This window comes from Pempheris klunzingeri, chromosome 3, assembly GCF_042242105.1.
Source record: "Pempheris klunzingeri isolate RE-2024b chromosome 3, fPemKlu1.hap1, whole genome shotgun sequence".
In the NCBI taxonomy this organism is placed as follows: Eukaryota; Metazoa; Chordata; class Actinopteri; order Acropomatiformes; family Pempheridae; genus Pempheris; species Pempheris klunzingeri.
The window spans coordinates 22,010,620-22,030,079 of NC_092014.1; the positions used below are offsets into that span (position 1 = coordinate 22,010,620).

Consider the following 19,460-nt stretch of genomic DNA (forward strand, 5'->3'; position numbering starts at 1 on the left):
TTACCACTTTTCTCATGAAATACAGAGCAAAATTGTGTCTTTGGTTGTACAGCCTGTTAACTCACATCCAAATGAAGGCCCCTTAACAGCCCTAAATGATGGTGCTTCATTTTCAGGGATCACTTGTCAAAAAGTTTAGGACTGACAGCTGTGCGCCACACCCACTACATTATTACATTATTAATGTAAAACTAAACACCTCAAAGTTGAGCGTGCAGTTGGCTCAAAACCTCTGGCAGTCTCAATATACATGTAACATTAAAAAGCAGTATTTATTTAAACTCTACTGCAGTGCATTATACTGTGCAGGTATCCGTGTTTCTTAGGTAACTGATGTGCCATTTTTTTTTATCAAATGCACTGTGATCCTGAACACTGGTTATCTCCTGTAGCGGGATACATGTTAAAAAAGTCACGAGTAGAGTCCTGTCCGTCTCTTAACATGAGGTGCACTTGTTTTGGATTTTGATTCGCCAAGGAGGCAGCGGACGCCCCGCCCCCCGGCCAGCGGCCGCTCCTGATTGGTCGCCGCCGTCGCCTGTCTCGGGGACATCAGGGGAGGCACGAGTTGGCCCATAAGCCTGCGCTCGCGAGTCATCAGTGTCGGACACGTAGTGGGAACGAGCAGGTCCCGATGCACAAGTCACGGCAACCCTCGGCGGAGATGAAGGCGGACTCCGACTGGCTCTGATTTTTAAAAGCCCTTTTCATTCAGGAGGTTGGTTGCCAATGGTTATCAATATGGCAGAGCCGTTATCCCAAGCACCCACCGCTGCAAAAATGGCGTCACTTAACCGGGTCCGAGCTTTGGCGATGATTTTCTTAACTGTCACTGGCTGTTGTGTCACCCCGACAAGTGGCAAGGAAGGGTCCGAGGAGACCGTCATCATAGGGCTCCGACTGGAGGACACGGACGACATTTCCTTCATGGATAGGGGCTACCTGCGGGTGAGTGAGCGGTCTCGGGTGAAATTAAGGGTGTACGGGCAGAACATCAACAACGAAACCTGGTCCAAGATTGCTTTCACGGAACATGAGCGCAGCCGGACGGTAGGGAGCCTTGACAGCTCCTCGGGGGACAACCAGAGCCAGGAGGACTCGTCCGGCTTGCATCCCTGCGGCATTAGGACTTCGGATATAATTATTTTGCCCAACATCATCCTGAGTCGAAAGACGTCCGGAATAGTCGAAATCGAGGTCAAACCTCTGCGAAAGACGGAGAGGAGTAAAGCGTATTACCTTTGCATCGCCACCGCCACACCGGCCGTGGCCGGGATGCACGACCCGTGGACGGAGAACACCTGGATCTACCACGACGGGGATGACACCAAAGTGATCGTGGTGGAGGAGAAAAAGTTTCTGCTGCCCTTCTGGCTCCAGGTCATCTTCATCTCCATGTTGCTCTGCCTGTCGGGTATGTTCAGCGGCTTGAACCTGGGACTCATGGCTCTGGACCCCATGGAGCTCCAGATCGTCCAGAACTGCGGCACGGAAAGGGAGAAGAATTACGCCAAAAAAATCGAGCCGGTCAGGAGCCAAGGGAATTACTTGCTTTGCTCGCTTCTGCTCGGGAACGTGCTGGTGAACACCACGCTGACCATCCTGCTGGATGATATCGCCGGTTCGGGGTTGATTGCGGTGGTCATGTCCACCATTGGAATAGTCATTTTTGGAGAAATCGTGCCCCAGGCCATCTGCTCCAGACACGGCCTCGCTGTCGGCGCCAACACCATATTCCTCACCAAGTTCTTCATGCTGCTCACCTTCCCCGCCTCCTACCCGGTGAGCAAGCTGCTGGACTACCTCCTGGGACAGGAGATAGGAACCGTGTACAACCGGGAGAAGCTGCTGGAGATGCTGCGCGTCACGGACCCCTACAACGACCTGGTGAAGGAGGAGCTGAACATCATCCAGGGCGCGCTGGAGCTCAGGACTAAGACCGTGGAGGACGTGATGACGCCGCTCAGAGATTGCTTCATGATCCCCGGGGATGCCACCCTCGACTTTAACACCATGTCCGAGATCATGAAGAGCGGCTACACGCGCATCCCGGTCTACGAGGGCGAGAGGTCCAACATAGTGGATCTGCTCTTTGTCAAGGACCTGGCCTTTGTGGACCCGGATGATTGCACCCCGCTCAAAACCATCACAAAGTTTTACAGCCACCCCTTACATTTTGTGTTCAATGACACCAAGCTGGATGCGATGCTGGAGGAGTTTAAAAAAGGTGAGGCAGACAGATCGAGTACATTTCATGCATTCACTTTATTATTAACTCCTTATTCAGCTGCCACATGAAAATGCCCCTAAATAAAAGGTGCCAGCGTGATTTCTCTTGACCCTCGAGTGATAAAGACCGTTGCACAAGCAGGTGGGCCATCTGCCTGACCTGTCCACTCCTCCTCCCCCTCCCCTAATGGGTGAGGAAGGGCAGACAGGTGGCTCATGTAATGGTATATTTAAGGTGATACAAGAAGCCACAGCACTGACAACCTGTGCTGCTCTGCTCATCAGAGGGCCGAGGTGTGTGTGTGTGTGTGTGTGTGTGTGTGTGTGTGTGTGTGAGAATCCTAAATGTCTCAAACCTGATTTTCAGGAATAAAAGCGTGAGGAGAATTCTTGTCATCTCAAAGATTTCTAGGAATCTCCAGATAGTGATGGAAAAAAAAGTAAAGGTGGAGGAAGAGGAAGAGGAGGAGGAGGAGGAGGAGGAGGAGGAGGAGGATGGGGCTGTAGCTGCATTTCTTATCAAAAGCAGCGAAGCACCTGCTTCAGTAGTGAGGTGCACTTGCCACAGCCTCACCGGTCACTTCCTGTAAGGAGGAGGAGGAGGTGTCCTTATCTTTCTCCATCGCTTCCATTCACTGTTAATGTTCACACGGTTTCTCTCTCTCTCCTTCTTTCCCTGCTCTTTTTCTCGCTCTCCTCCCCTTACCTTGCCCTCTCATTCAATCTTTTTTACACCCCCCCCCCACCCTCACCCTCTCTCTCTCCCCCTCTGTCTGATTTGTGAATGCATTAGGACATGTGGGAATGGTGCAACAGCAGTGCTAAGGTTATCAGGTGGGGGCATCTTGTTTGAGAACCTGCTTAAATCCCTCTCTACCTCTCTTGTGCTTGCCTCTGAATGATGGTGGCGATAACTCCCTTTGTCCAGCCCTGGAATGCAGTCGTGTGGATAATGAATAACAGCCTCTAACACCCTCGAGCCCCCCATGCGTTGTGTGTGCTGTGTGTGTGTATGCGCATGGCGTTTGAGAAAGATGTTTACCTCACCCACCTGATGTTTTGCATAGCTATCCCCCCCTCTCTCTGTGTTTTTGCCTCTGACTAAGTTATTCCTGGCAGTGGTTGTAGATTTGGTTACTAGTCTGTTCTGCCCAAAATCCACATCTGTAGGTGGGACCCGGTGATACATGGACACACCCGTTCAGCAACTCGACCATTCGTCCCCAGTGTGCAAGAAGCACGACTGATGCATTGCGTGCTCATTAGAATATTCACTTTACTTTAAGAGGATTAATTGGGAGGAAAAACAAAACTAATCATTAAGCTCCATTACCAGAAATTAGCTCCATGCCAAATTAGCATTGCATAATATACTAATATACTAGTGGAGGGGAGTGGGGGTTTGTTTGTTTTCATCACAGTTGACTATTCACAGACACGCACTAGCAGCCAAGAGCATCAGTTCCCTCGGCCTTGTTGGTCGTTTCTCAGCTCACCAGAACAAGAGTGTTGCAGTGCAGCACCGCGTGCCATGTTCTGCTGCATTATTACAATCGCATATTAAACAAATAGGACCCTCGCAGTATCCGTCACCTCGCTTGTTACACTTGCCCAAGTGGACTGTAAACATCCGGTGGCAGAGATGCTCTCTTTTAAGTATTAAGATCCGTTCTTGACCCCGTGAATCTGTGTGTGAGGACCAAAGAGGGCGTGACAGATAAGAATATATTTTTAGAAGTAATAATTTTAGAAGTATGGGCGAACATCCAGCAACTGAAAGCAACATCCTATGAAAGTCAGTGGCCCGTTCGCTGCATCTGTTGCTCTCGCAAAAAGCTTTGAGTGAGTTGGAGGCTGATGCAGAATCAGCAGAGAACACCTCCTCTGGTCCAGGTATCATTTTTAAACTGGGGTATACTGTGATTTGATATCAGTATCAAAGTTTAACACATGCTTCTGTTGATGAACATGAGCAAATGAACACTGCTGAGCTCACACTAAATGACCCGTTAAACAGATTGTAGTGTGGAATAGTATTATCAGACCGTCATATAACGTGTGGTAAAGCTTAACACTGCCACACAGCTGTGTACTAAACTTCAGTCACAGAATCAGCTTTTTAACACTCCTCAGTTTGCATCTAAGTTGGTTTGGTTTGGAACGTGTGTTCGTGCTCCTACTGCGCATCATCTGGTGCATCAGGTCTCATCCTGTCTTGCAAGCTGGCATCGATATTTACTTCAGCTACTAAATTACTTCAACACTAATTTAGACACGTGCTAGACGTCTAAGTTAGAGTTGATGTAGTCAGTCATCCAGCTTTCTGCACGCTTGAAGTCCTTCACAGGCAGAAATGTGGGAATCTGCTGTGTGTAATGCAATCAGTGCTCATCTGTAACATTTGTTTATGTCAGCAGATATTCAGTCTATTTTTATGTTGTAATATCAAAACTTTTCATCTTGTCAGCTTTGTCCAAGTGATCTCGCTCTAATATTCGCCTGACACTTGTTGAATGATAGCCTGAATTAGTAATCTGCATTTAGTTCATATAAACCCTATACAGGGTGTAACGCTGCTCAAAATGTTGGTAGCAGTGTCTGAGCAGATCACCCATTTGCATCTATTCACTGAAGTTAGTGGTATTTTGTGAATTTAGTCTGTTCCCTCCCAGTAAAAACCAAAATCACATCATGCTGCCCACGTAGCTCGTCGTATAGGTCCGGCTCTGGCGCGTAGTAGCTGACTGTTTGTGCGTCTGGCCCTGTGCCAGAGGGAATTCGCCTTCAGCCTCTCATGGAAGTCATAAGCAAGCGGCTGCAGGGAGGGCTGCGGGGTCAAAGTTTCCCGTCAATCTGGCTCTGTTCGCAGCGCACACTCAGTTCAAAGTGCTTTGTATTGTAAGTCATTGTTAATTAATTTGATGCCGCTTGCAGAGCTGCATAGTCTGTTACAAAAACCAAAAAGCCACGAACGCGCTCATGTAAGAGACTGTGCCGCAGCGCTGGGTAGAAACTTTCTGACAGGGTGGTTTGTCTTTGTGGATGTTGATTTGAAGAAGATGCTTTTCCGTTCATTACCTACAATCTACTTAGAACTATTGTAAATTATAAAAGAAACCCGTTCAGTAGAAAGAATGCCAAAAAGAGTGCTTTAAATATATATATATGTATATATATATATATATATATATTTTTTTTTTTTTCTCGAGGCTCCTTAGGTTAGGGGTTACAGTCAGTCTCATGCAGGAGCTCTTTAATTCAGGCAGACACCCCTCTGGTGACCCCGTCATTAATTGCTCTCTCTCTCTCTCTGCGATTGCAACAATTACTGTCATCCAGGGGCTGCTTGTCAAGCTGCAGGTTTACCGGTTAATGAGTGGGTCAGTGTGTGCCATTTGGGACCAAACCAAGTAGTTGAGTCAGAAACAGGAATTTAGCTACCCCTCTGGCTTCGTGTTATGTGTGATATTCCTGAAAGTTGTTCACTCGCTCACATGCAGCGTAACCAGCCCTGTGAGAGGAGGAAGGGATCTACTGTATGGATGTTTGGAGAGCTCACTTCAGGTTATGCACAGGTATTCTGCTCCACCGCGTTGTGCTTTCTGGCCCTGGGGAAGGCAGGCCTGTCGCCTAACTTGAATACGGGAGTCCAGAGGGGGGACTGGGACCCAGCAGAGGCAAGGAAAACGTACCTCCCCGGCTCCCTCCCTGCCCTGCTAACAACACACACACAGACATAGACTCTCGGGCTCTCACAGTCTTACGTTACGTGTTCATTAAAGCTAACAATTTGTATTAAAAAAAACTCCTGCCTCATCTGAAAAACCTGCAGATGAATATCTTGCTGTTAATGACCAAAATGTCAGTCCACTCTGTGTTGTGTTCTCTCGCGTTCTGCTGGTGTGTCGTAGCCCATGGTACATGTGCTTCACTGTTAGAGAGTAAGTTCCCCAGTGTAAAAGAGCCTACATGAGGCCTGGCACGTCTTGAACTAGTTCCCCGATTGCTGCAATATAGGCCAATCTATGCTTAATTCAGATTCAGCAGCCTTCACGGTCTCTTTGCGCCGCACTTTGTCTTGAAGTGAAACTTTTTTTTTTTCTCTCCCTCTCTGTTGGCCTTGTTGAAATACTGACAGGAGTTTTGTGGTTTGCTTCAAATGCTTTTATTCTTTCTGGGTGTTTGTGTGGAGCGTATCATAGCAAATGTCTCGAAAAAGTGTGTGTTTTCCTGGTAACCCTTGGCGTTAATGCTGCAACAAGTGTTGGGATTAAATGGCATCATGTTGGTAAGAACACTTAATGTTTCCTGATGAGGGACACCCCTTTGAACTCAGCAGGGCTTCTTCTGCCAGCCGCTCACTTTATCAGAACTAATTACCTCGAATCAAAGTTTGTCTGCGTTTCACCGTACTAGTAGATTTTTTTCTCGTATGGCATGTAATTATGACACAAAACGCACTAAAGCACATTTTCCCATGCTGTTCATTTAAAAAGTATAGTATGTGGTTTTTATGTACACGCTGTTCTTTTTGAAATCACATCAGTCTGAGTCTGTCTGAGTTTTCATATGAACTAATGCAACCCCATTTGGCAGCAGTTTAAGAAAGAAGGCGAGAACTTCTGTTGTAGAAACCCGTTGAGTGGTAACTTTTCCCTTTATTGTACTCTTGACTCTCAAGTTAAAAGACCACAAGCTGCTGTGCATGTTTTAGCCCGTTAGTTTTGCAGAGACTTGAAACTTTCTGGACGTACAGCAGGTGATCCATCACAGTTAAAATGTCCCCATCTTTACTGTTTGCCACAGTCACATGGTCATGTGTTTTGCCACTTGGTACCAGTGGAACTAGCTGAAGACAACATGGACATATTATTACCCCCCCCCACATAAAGTTTTCGTGGCAAACCTGTCAGCAAACAGTTTCCTATTCAGACATTAGCATTTATTTGGTGTTGGGTTTCTTGCCACCTGGCGATTGTTCATCAATATTCAATGTCCTTTCAAATCTATTTTGGTCTTTGACCAGCTCCTGAGGGAAACCTCTGGCTTTTATCTGCTAAATGCTCCACTATGTTCACCAGCGAGTCTGCTGTTTGGTGTAGGGCAGGAAGCAAACTCACCTGCTGAAACACAATCGCTTACAGTGGAAATCCAAAATATTGAACACAAAGATGCCAAAACGCTCTGCAGGACTGATGAGTCGGATGATACTCTCAGTATGCGTATTCCACTTTGTCATTTGATTCATCATGTGTGTAATCATATTGATATGTGCAGCTTTAAGGATGTTCTGAGATGCTGAACTGTAATTTTTTTAAAACAACCGAACAAATGGACATTATCAGTTCACAACATGATTGCTTATTGTCTGAAATATCAGCAGCCTTCAGGGTTGGTTGACTTCTTGGTTTGAATTTTACAAAAATGTAGCTCGGGATGTCAGATTGTCCTTGAAGGCAAAGCCAAGACCCGTTCTAACAGCTGTTTCAGCACCCCACAATAACTAATGTTGACAAAAAAATAAGCTAATGAAATGTTCACCGTAAAGCATTTTATCTACAAACTCACTGTCTCTACAAGTTGATTTTTATACTGAAACCAGTGTTGAATTTGAATAAAATCCCAACTCAACCATTGCGTATTGCTTTGTAGTAAATCCTCTGCAGTGGACATAGTGTATGTTCACTAATATAGCGAGAGGATAGGATACCTGTGCTGAACATAGCGAGTGTGCTTATTATAGAAATTCCTTGTGATGTAATTTATTCAAAAACATGAGCTGTTAACAGCAATGTGAAATGGAAGTGAACGTATACATGATTGACTTTTGGTGATTTAGGTATCGTCTGGATTGAACTCTTGAGCGTGTTGTTTTAAAAGAGTGGCTTTTGAATTGGCCTACATTCTTCAGATTCTGGTACAACATGGAGTGTAGGCTTTTAAGACCCGATTAGTACAACAGTTGAGGAGTGTGAATCTAGGCGCAGTGCATTCCCAAAGCCTGTCTGATCTGGCATTATGACTTTTACTTTACATTTATTTTCCTTCCCCCGTACTACGTATTTAACACAAAAACACCGGCGCAGTCTGTCTGCAGTGGTTTGGATCGGCCGTTCAGAGACGTGTGTATGTCCCAATGTGAAAGGGTCAAGTGTAGCTAAGTGTTCAGGTAGGCTACGTCACCATCTGCCCTACAGCTCCTGCTTTTGTCGCTCACCATACAAACGGCCATGTCAGTTTCAGCTCGCTATATTTGGCATTAGCTGGAAAACGCGCAACCAGCAAAGGGTGCAATAGAAAACAAAACATGCCTCTGTCTAAAAATACTCACAACGAGGTCTCTGTTGCCTTCGAGATTTGATGAAATCTCACTTTGAAGAGCAAATTGCGTGAATCTCTTTTACAGAAAACTTTTGATCTGACCCTCTGTGATCTCCCCCCCCTCACCTCGGTATGGCAGATTTATGGGATGTATCAAAAAACTGCTTATAGTAGAGGGACAATGGGCTGTTATGAGTGTCTCCTTAGAAGCAGCCAGTTAAGGATAAGTGCCATATTGTGCCAAGAGAGTGGGTAGGATATCTCTGAGGCTCTTACTGTAACAGGTATAGTGGTCTTTGTGTATTACCAAGGTCTCTTTTGGTCCGAATTTCCTCCACGGGAATAATAAGAGTAAATATATATTGTGCAACTTTTAAAGGCCAGCTTAACGTGCTGGTCTTTTCTTCTTAATCTGACTCGTCACTGACTCGTGTCATTTCTGGTAGCCTCTGATGATGGCCACTGCAGGAGGAAGGCTTTGGTAATTTTGTGTTGTGGATGTAGTTAAGGAGCTGAGTCTGCTTCCAGCACATGTTGCCAAGGATCTGTAGCCATGCACTACTGAGGAAAATTTGTTATTACGCAATCTAGAATGCAACCGCCCCCACGTTCGTTTTAATAAGCTGTTTCCCAAAACAGAGATCACACTGGACCTGCGGGCTTTTTCTTTTTGAAGGGATAAGGCGTTAATGGAGTATTTAAACTTCATAACTGACAGGATAGGAGAACTATTACAGTAACAGCAGACGTAGACTGAGAAACAGTGTGTATGATTGGAATGGAACAGGTTGGTGCCTCATTTCTAACTGGTTTGTGCTGGTTTTGTGACTTACCTGAGTGGGCGATAAATACAGAACCTACAGCCTGTGTTCACAAAATAAAACCAATTTTGATTCAAACGAAATGCCAAACGAGCTTCCCCGATTTGAACCGATCGCATCACAGATTCACTTCTTGGTTTCATGGCCTCGAGCTTTGTGAAACACTTGTTGGTGTCCACAGTGATGACTGAACGGTCCAAGGCCATCGTGAATATAACGGCTAAAGATCTCATTACTCTGAAGGGAAATGCAATTACGACTGCAATAAAAAAAAACGTTAATTCAATTCAAGAGCATTTAATCAATGTTGTGAAGATCAAGAACTGTCTCAAAGCTGAAAACCAAAGAACCATGAATGTAATCTGAAATGTCATGAAGACAAGACAACTCCTTGATGCCCATTCACAGGCAGACCTCATCTTGCCAAATGAAATACAGTCAAAGTTAATCAGTTTTTTATGTTTCTGTAAATCTTTGATACTGTCCTCAGTGAAAAGCTGTATCCTTTTTGTCTCTGGCGAGAGGAAAACCTCACAGACATGTTTGTTTTGACTGCAGTTCTGTCTTTAAGATATTATCATGGTAATTTGGGTGTTGTGCGTTATGTCATTCTTATGAAATGAAGGGAAATTGCTGCTATTAGTGTCGCTGCGTGATGATTGGGAGGAAGAGAAGAATGATGATGATGATGTGCCGCAGTGAGCATCACGTCTTATTAGCACAGTCTGAAATGTGCCCATTTATCTTATTGTGGAATCTTTTTTTTTGAACTTTTCTAACACAATGCATTTATTCTTCACAGCATGACACAAATCACAACAGTCAGCATCACAGCGCAACAAAATACACAAAGCTAATAGGCAAACAATAACGGAGGAAGGCTTCCAGACTTTAAAAAACATCTTCACTAAGCCAGTTATGGCGTATTTACAGTATTCAAGTTTTTCAGACTTGAGATGTGCCATAACTCTCTCCACAGATTCACAGTGTAATGGTTGTTTGGCAGCACCAACCATCGAGCCAATAATGAGAGAAAGGCTAAGGCATCACACACTGTAACTGTAAGGGAAAACGCACCAGGAGCTACTCCAAATAATGCAAAACCTGTCCCTTTACCACACATTGTTTCAAAGAGAATGCTTCAAAGATGGCGGCACCAAGAGCAAATGGTACAGAGCGGATTTATAGCAGATCTTACCTAATCCTGGGGGGCATCTCTGCAAGTCTGCGTCTGCCTTAGTGTAGTTTATGTGTTACCGTAAGCTGTAATAAACCACGTCTGATGCATAAGGATATTGAATGAATTCTTGAAACTGCAGACTGCCGTGCTTCATCACAAAGGTCAGTCCCAAAGTCCCCAGCCAGCTGCTCCCTAAGGTGATTCAAAGAAGTGGGGAGCATTTCTTAAATTGAACTGTATAGTTTGGATTTAAGGCCTCGCCGAAGAGGGTGTCGGTCCAGAAATCCCCCCCCCCATCCTGAAATGTGCACCTTTATAAAGCTCCTTCTAAGTATGAGGCTTGAAAATCAGGCCCATTTTCCTCACAGTCACAGTCTGTCATTTGGTCCGGCTGTTGGGCTTCGGCAGTGGAGTGATACTTTACTTATTGAAAGTCATCAATTTGGATTGTCTTGCTTCTCTCGTTGAGTCTCTGACAGACACTGTAGCTGCTACTAATCAAACACATTATATCTCGTACTGTGTAGATCTGGTGAGGTTTCGTCCACTGCTTTCTTCCCCACAGTTAGTTTTCTCTGCATTTGCTCTAATGTGTATGTATGCACAACTATATCTTTACATAGTTCCTGTGTAACTTTGACTTAAGTAAAAGGGAAAATAAGGCCCATTCAGGCTGTGCCTCAGAGAGGGACAGAAAGCCCTCCAGCTTGGTCAGCCTAGTAACCAGGCTCTGTGCAGCACACTCAGGGAAGCAGAGCCACTTGCTTGTGCAGCAAGTCCCATCCCCCTCCTCCCACATTCCCTCTCTCACTCTTCTCTCCATATTGTCCTCTTGCCCATTTCCCTCAGTGTTATAAATTACAAACGACACAAACCTCCAGGCCTAATGCCCTGCCATGGACGCCTTCCAAGCTGCACTTTTTAGAGAGCCAAGAGGCTGGCTTCATTGATAACACCGGGCACACTGTCCGTCTCTCCATTTACTGGCAGGAGGAAAAGCCCAAGACGGGCCCTTCACAGGCCCGAAAGACACCAGCGCTTTTTACAATCAGCTGATGGAGCCTACTTTTCTGAGACTTCAGCTGCAGTAGTGTTTCATTTCAGCTGGCCGTGCAAAACACAGCAATAAGGAATAAAACAACAAAGGGACTGAGCATCCAGACTTCATCCTTTCTTTTACATGACGCCGTATAATTTAGTTGTTCGTGAAAGTTTAAGGGGTTTTAGATGTCTATGGGAAGCTAATCAAAGTTGGAAAATTCTCACAAGACTGTTTTGGTTTCTGAGAAATTGGCACCAGCCAAATAGCGTTTATTAGCCAGAGCCAATGGGCCATGGAGCGTCATTCTCAAAAGCGCATGTGACCATTTCATGCTCTCACGCTGCCAAAGTAACATTAAAGGGAAAATACCACCTAAAACAGACCCCAGTTGACAACTAAAACATGCCATTGTATAGAAAAAGGTTTTTTTTTTTGTTATCAGCATAAAGGATATATATGTGTGCATGTAAGATTAATACACCCACTTGCAGCAAAAGTGACACCTCCTGTTTCAACCGACAGTAGCTCTTTCTACTGCCCAGCAAGACACCGACATTGTAGGCATTGATGGTGCATTCGGTGCTTTTATTTTACTAATCGAAATAGCTTTACACAGTAGACATTTGAGCCTGTTGAATCTAACAGCGTATGTGAAAACTGTCACCAATTAAAACTTAAATGAAACACAGGTTTTATACCACCTAGTAAAAAATGACACAATTCTTATATGTGACGTGACACAGATGAAACGTGTGTTCTGTGTGTAAAACAAGGAAAAAGCAGGAAATCACTATTTAGATCATTTTTGCACCATATCCATCTGCAGAAATAAGCCAGGTGGACACCAGATATCTGCCCATGTGGCTTTGTTGCAAATGCACAAATGCATTTTTAGGTCATTCAGTTCTCTTAGTATGCCTGCACTTTTTCCCTCTCTGGTGTCTCCCAACTAACAGCAAAGGGGGGGGGGGGGGGGGGGGGGGGGGGGGGGGGGGGGGGGGGCTGCTAGTAGAGCCCCACTATGGTCTGTAGGCCCCTGCCACTGCTCCAGCTGACCCTGCAGACCCAGATCCAGGCTCCAAGCTTTAACCCCATCCACAGCTGAGAGTCCAGCTTGAATTATCATTCCTGTCCTGTTTGCAACCATCGCAGATGGTGATTTTGCTTTGTGAATTTGCCGTGCTCATACAGTATTTTAGTTCAAATCTTGATGTCCTGATTTCTTGCGGCAGCACACAGCAGGTAGTGAATGACTTTACTGTCCAAAATCTTTTAAATAGCAATTCTAGTTTCCCTTTAAGGATTAGAATTGTAACTTGCTATTCTTATGACTAATAGTTAATTAATAATCATCGCTTTTAAACTTAAAATGTTAAAATATGACTAACATGGCTTTAAATTAGAGCTATTAAAGGAGGAAAATTCAGTTTCAAACAGCTTGATGATTCAGTGTGGATGAGTAATGTCATAAGAACAATGCAGGACGCAGGACGTTCCTGCAGGTTTCATGTATTCCTGAACAGCCCACATTCTCAAAGCTTATTGCACAAAGCACGGGAGCTTTTTTATCGAGTACTTAGCTCATTCTAGCTTTAAGGATTTCGCCCGGCTAATTGTTTTTATTGAGGTATTAATTATGAGTTTTAAAGCTCCAAGCGCTCTGTGCCAAAAATGCGTGTTTTCAGGTGTTTAATTAGCTTGCTCTTTCTGTGTCACAAGTGAAGATTGCGTCAAATGATCCGGATGCAGTTGTGATGGTGCTATGTGACATTATTGCTGCTGATTTAGCTGATATTTATTGATAAAATAAATGTATTTATTATGGAGTATTGTAAAAATGAATGTTCAGTCGGTGCATCAATTTCAAACCTGATTTATTACACCATTGTTTTTATTTAGCATCACACTTTACTGTAGTAGGAGAGCCAGTTATTAGGCTGCCTTTATATAGAACTTTGTAAGACTTAGACTTCTTTATTTGATCCCCCATAGGGGGAAATTTTCTTGTTACAGCAGCAACAATATAAACAGGGAGAGTGAAAAAAACAAAGCAATAGAAAAGACAAAAATAAATATAAATATAAATATAAATATATGGATTGTGATGAAATGAAATAAATATTTACACCATAGGATATTTACACTTTAGACAGGAATGGAATGACATAATGACGTAATTTGCCTGTCATTCACCTCATCACACCTGTTGAGCCACAAAAGCCACAGTTATCTTTGTATCTCACATGATCAAGATCACAAAGTCTGCTCCTCCTAACAGCCTGGAAAGTGAGCTACATCTTGTGTTGTATTCAGTTTAAAATATGTGTGACACATAAAGCAAAAAGCAAAACAGAAATGTATATGAACACATTTTCAAAGTAAAATATATTTGTTTTCTACCTGTGTTGTAGGTAAAGTGAAACGCAGTGAGCTTAAAGTCACTATGAACAGGAAGTTGGGGCTCCTTTAGCTTCCATGACATGTATTTCAAAGTATTTCAAAGAAGAAGAAACAGAATAGTGGAGTGTAATTATGAATGGGCTCAAAATCAGTTCCCTCAAATTTGATTGGATTGCTCAAAAGTGGATGGTACTCAGCAAATAAGGTGTGACATGGTGCTGTAGTGGACTGTTTGCCTCCACTGCACACTACAGGAGACAAGATAAAGAATATAAAAAAAAAATAAAAGATGAAAATAAAAAATATTCAAATGAATTATTTTATCTATAATGCCTCAAGTTTAAGGTGAGTCATCAAAAATATTTTTTTGCAGGAAAAGTTATTAGACATGACAAATACCAAGAGATAATGTGACAACGAACACAGGAATAAAGGATTAGAACTTCTTTTATTTAAGCATGTCTTTAAAGAAAGTGAGACTATTGCTTTTAGTGTGTGTTCTGCGTTAATACAACGTAAACGTTTACTGAACAGCGGCCACTGTGGCCACAAGAGGACGATACAGGAAAATGACACTGAATCTGATGTCATTTTCCAAGATTCCCTTGAGTGAGCTGCTTATTTTACTTTTGTGATAAAACCAATGATGTGTTTTCCTGTAACATATTGAAACATAGTGTAACAGCAGCCAGGTAGAGAAGAACTGCCTTCCAGCATTAGCCACCATAAGCTACTGGCAAATGTCTGTTCAAATTTCTGTATACAAATTGAGCAAATGAGATGAAAGTTATGTTACAAGTTACAAGATACAACTTAGTTTTAGTTTTAGATAGGCTAACTATTTTCCCTTACTTTCAACCTGTATGCTAAGCTAGGCTAAACACCTCTCAATTTCACCTCCGTACTGGACTCAGCGATTGATATTTATCATCACATCCCCGGTGCCAAAGTGTAGTGCCACACAGGAAGTGTTGGAATTTTTAATACAGAGAATAGAAATGATAATGTTAAAGTCATTACACGTGAGTTTGTAGATTCGGCGTCATCCACAAGCACTAGATAGCACACATTTTATTCAAAGTACAACCGACTGCAGTTGCAGATTCTGACCTTCAGTCCATGGTGATCCAAGTAAAGCTCTTAACATGTCTTTGTCAAAGAAACGTCTGCTAGCGTAGAGAAACCCTTTACACCATGTGAGCAGCTGAACTTGTATTCCCAACCTGGGCCAAATGGATGAATCAGAAATCAATATGATGATCAATCAATATATGATGAAGCATAATGATCTAAACACTTGATTTAAACTCTTGCAAAGTAACTGACATAGTTTATCAGAACACAATTCTGTTTTTTCTCAGAAAACTTGAGTTAAAAACTCCAGCAGAAACAGCTCAACCTTCATTTTCTTTGCTTCTTTGAAACACCCCCAGTTTTTGTCATCGTTGTGTGATGTGCTCACCATTCAGCAGTTGCAACACTCACATAACAGAGCAGCACCTGACCACAGGCCCATTCATTTATCCCCACTGGTTTCCCATTGATGCCTCTCCTTATGACTGAGGCCCAAAGGAATCTCCACCCAGGGGACCTTTCAACAACAAACGCAGCCAGCTACGACAGCAAGCTGCTTCTCTGAATGAACAACAATGTCATTCCAGCAGTGTGAGTGTGTGTGGCTGTACTGTATGTGTGTGTGTGCGTAGTGAAACACCACTGGTTAGTAGCAGCAGAGTGATCTTGTGACCAAGGCCCCTTAATGACGGTTAGGAGCTGTGAGGGACTTAACTTCTCTGCATTACCCTGATTAGTCCATATCATGCTAACTGTATTGTTTGACCCAAAGGCCAACCAAGGCAAAGGGACCAAAGCATCAGTGACTGACCGGTTGACGTCACACAGATAGAAGTCTGCTTAATGGTGCACTGCAGCTGCCCAGAGTTCACATGAAGCTTTACAAAAGGTTCAACTAAGTGAGCAGGTAAAGCTGCTGTCTCATTTAAGCACAATGAACTTGTGTTGTCACAAGTGTTGTGTATAAAGTTTATGATTTTATGAGCGCAGCACAATGTACTCTCTGTTATAATTTACTCTTTTGTAATCACTGACTCTGTTAAATTTAATGTGCTAATGAGTTGGTGTTACAGTACTTCAGGTATGTGCCATTTTCCCACCCATCAGAGATTTCACACAGTTCTAAACAGGCCAGTTGTAGTCTTTTCAATCTCCATGCTCTATTTTCACACACACACTTAATAGTATTTGGTTTCAGCAGTAAAATATTGTACCCGTTTTGCTTTGCTCTTGAAATGATTAATTTGTGTAATGGTGATAGTAGGAGGTATGAATGCGGTGACATCAAATCCAAATAGATCTACGGTTTGCCATCTGTAATTCCTTGTGTTGCTTCTTAAGGATTGTTTAGCTTCGTTAATCTTTTTTGTCTTTGCCGAAACTGTCTGTGTTTGAGTGTGAGTGTGCAACTGTGTGTGTGTGTGTGTGTGTGTGTGAATCTTTTGTGTGAGTGTCTAGCTGAATGACCATCCCTGTAACTAAAAAGGCAGTGGCCCGTGTCCATCTGCATGTTGAGAAGATAGTGAAGCGCTGCAGAATCTGTTTTCTCATCATGTTGACATGCATAGATTAGGAAATAATACAACCTGAGCCGTAGAGCAATCTGTGAGAATGGTGTGTAGGGCAAAGCACGAATATTGTGACACAAACGTTAGCATGCCAGCCTTTTTTGGGCACAAGTGGGCAAAACAGGCCGCGGATGCTCTGGGAGGGATAGTGTGTTGTCCCATTTTCTGGACAAAACTGAAGGACAACTCACAGCCTTGCCTAGATGCAAGAATCTTAAAACAAAGCTTTCTTAATTCACAGGTCCAGCAACACTTTTTGTACTGAGAAACATTCAGTGAAACCAAACAGTAATGTAGCCCTGCAGCTTTTGTGTTTGTATGATGAGGAACATTGTGGGTTATCATGAAAAACTCTTTGAAATGCCATTATTTTCCCTGACCTTACGTATACCAGTATCCTGGAGTGATGTTGCTCCTTGAGGTTCGTCTTTGTCTTCTTTCTAAGGCAACTACAGAGAAAGTTCCTCACTGTTTTCTGGTCAACTGGTCTGTTGCTGCTAAGCTTCTGTTGATGCACACCATGTTGTTGTTGTGTAATGTTCTTGTTCTGAGGGTACTCTAATAACAAAGATGGCGCATTACAAGCGGCGCCATTGGTATGAACTTCCAGACACTTCCTGTCTCCCAAGTTGGGCGTGGTCACCTTGTTGTGACTGCCATGTGGATGAGGGGAAGCAGACGGGGCTGTTCAGCGTGTGAATAATCTATTGATGAACATCAACTAAGTACGACCTGAACTGAGCAACAGCTGTTTAGTATTTTAATACAGTTCAGACTTCTGCTCAGTGTAGATTGTAGGTTGATAGACTGTCTGGAAACAACTGATAGCCTGTTTTTGTTGTTGGCTTACATTCTAATTAGCTTTGAACAACACTTGATAAAATAACCTGGTGGAGCAGGTGTAGAGCGACAGCTTTCTGTCAGAAATATTCAAATAATTCAAAGTACACTGAAAACATTTGCTTGTCTTCGGCAGTTGTTCAAATGCACAATGGTACTATTTATTGTTAGTGAGTGTTACTATACTTCAACAGCCTACCAGTCGGTTCAGAAACGATATCTGTGTTGCCAGATATGTTGAGAGTGTGTTTCTGAGACAGAGGCAGGTCTGGAACAAAAGTCAATTTTCTCCTGATCTGTCGGTCTCAAAAATGCCATTTTAGTGTCATAACGTTCAGAAGATATGTGGCTCGTGAAAACAGGGGCTGATGTTTACTTTGGTGACTCTGGGGCTAAAGAATCGGTCAAAATCTGTCATCACGCTCACTTCTCTCATTCGATTGAATAAACTCGAGACCTACCACAAGTCTCCTTAAGGGGCGGGGCAGTGGCCAAACCCACATGACACAGATACAGGAAGTGACTCTTTCCTATAACGTCTCTGGGGATCCCAACAACCACAAGGACAGGAGTTATCTGTCATAAGTCACAGAGGCTCGCAAAATTTGTCGATGCGCACGCCTTCCAATTACATTTTAACAATGTGTTGGCCTGACACATCAAGTAAGCTGATTGGTCGGATTAACTTCTTGTGAGGTGACTGTTTGATGTGTTTGATCATTATAAACAGCCACATGGATGACACCAGGGCATGTTATGCAGCCAGCAGAAGCATGTTCCAGGTGTAATGTGCTGAAAAATGCAAACACATTACACCTGCATGATTATATGATTTCCAAATGAGGCTTGATTGCACTGTTCAAAGCGCCGTTAGCTAATATTAGCAATGGCATGTTCAAATATTAGCTACTTGTCTTAACAAGTACTCGGGAGTAGTTGGCCAAGCGAACGCCAGCTTCTCCTAAACTCTGCTCTCTTGGGCAAATTTGGACTCTTCCTTTCAAACTCGTAGCGTCAACAGGTAAATGTTTCAGTGCAGTTCTTGCACACCATAAAGTCATGTGTACAGGTGTGTGTGAGTAGAAGGGAACCAAAGAATCCCTTTTTCAGTCAAATTCTTCAAGAGACGTTACACGCAGGATTTCCTTTGATTTTACCGAACCCCGTAGGGGCAGTAGCTGTACTTCCCCTTTAAGTGACTGATTAAGTTTAATTTGTTACTTCATTTATATCAATATTATGCATGCCTCAGGAGACATTTCATTTATCTGCTTTATCTAGAATACTTGAGGAGGAAATACAGACACTTATACACACAAACATACAGACAGACCCACATTCCTCTTATGTCTCCAGATAATACAGGCCAAGACACAGAATTATGTTATTTCATTGCATGCGCATCAGACTAGATGTTTATTTAAATGATAGTTGACATGTTATCGGCATCAGGGTAAAGTTTTTGCCTGTGTCAATGGAAAAATGGGTCAGAATGGCTGGAAACTTTCACTGGAGGTAGATTAAGAAGAAAGGCTATCTAATGGTTTCCCATCACCCTAACATTGCACTATATTTGTCAGTGCTCAAATATTTGGAAAAATAGGGGGAAAGCAAAACAGGGAGGGGGGCAATGATGAGTGTCCACAACAGATACTGACCCCTCATACTCCCACCCTAACTCTCCGAGCCTTACGTGCCTATTTATAGGGGAAAATTGCGCTATGGAAAAATATGACAAAGCTGCATTCCATAAATAAGCTGGGAATGGTGGAAAAGAGCACACGGCTTGGTCTCCGAAGGCCTGAGTGGAGGTTCTCAGGCTCGCCTCTGGTTTACAAATGAATGGATGGATGGATGGATGGATGGATAGATAGACAGCTAGATGGATTATTGGTTTAGCCCGGTATAGCTATCAACAGTTGGAGTGTTTTTTATTTGTCTAGCTACAGATCCCCTGGTTCTTATTTCTTCTGCAACAATTGTGT

At 43.3% G+C, this 19,460-nt stretch overlaps 1 protein-coding gene across 1 annotated transcript in view; it reads left to right on the forward strand.

The window, feature by feature from the left end:
* The first annotated feature begins 711 nt into the window (after positions 1-711).
* Positions 712-19,460, forward strand: part of cnnm2b (cyclin and CBS domain divalent metal cation transport mediator 2b) — a 35,909-nt gene continuing 17,160 nt past the window's right edge. The window contains exon 1 of the mRNA XM_070827623.1: positions 712-2,227. Within this exon, the coding sequence (XP_070683724.1) occupies positions 730-2,227 (1,498 nt within the window). The 5' untranslated portion in view covers positions 712-729. The remainder of the gene's footprint in view (positions 2,228-19,460) is intronic.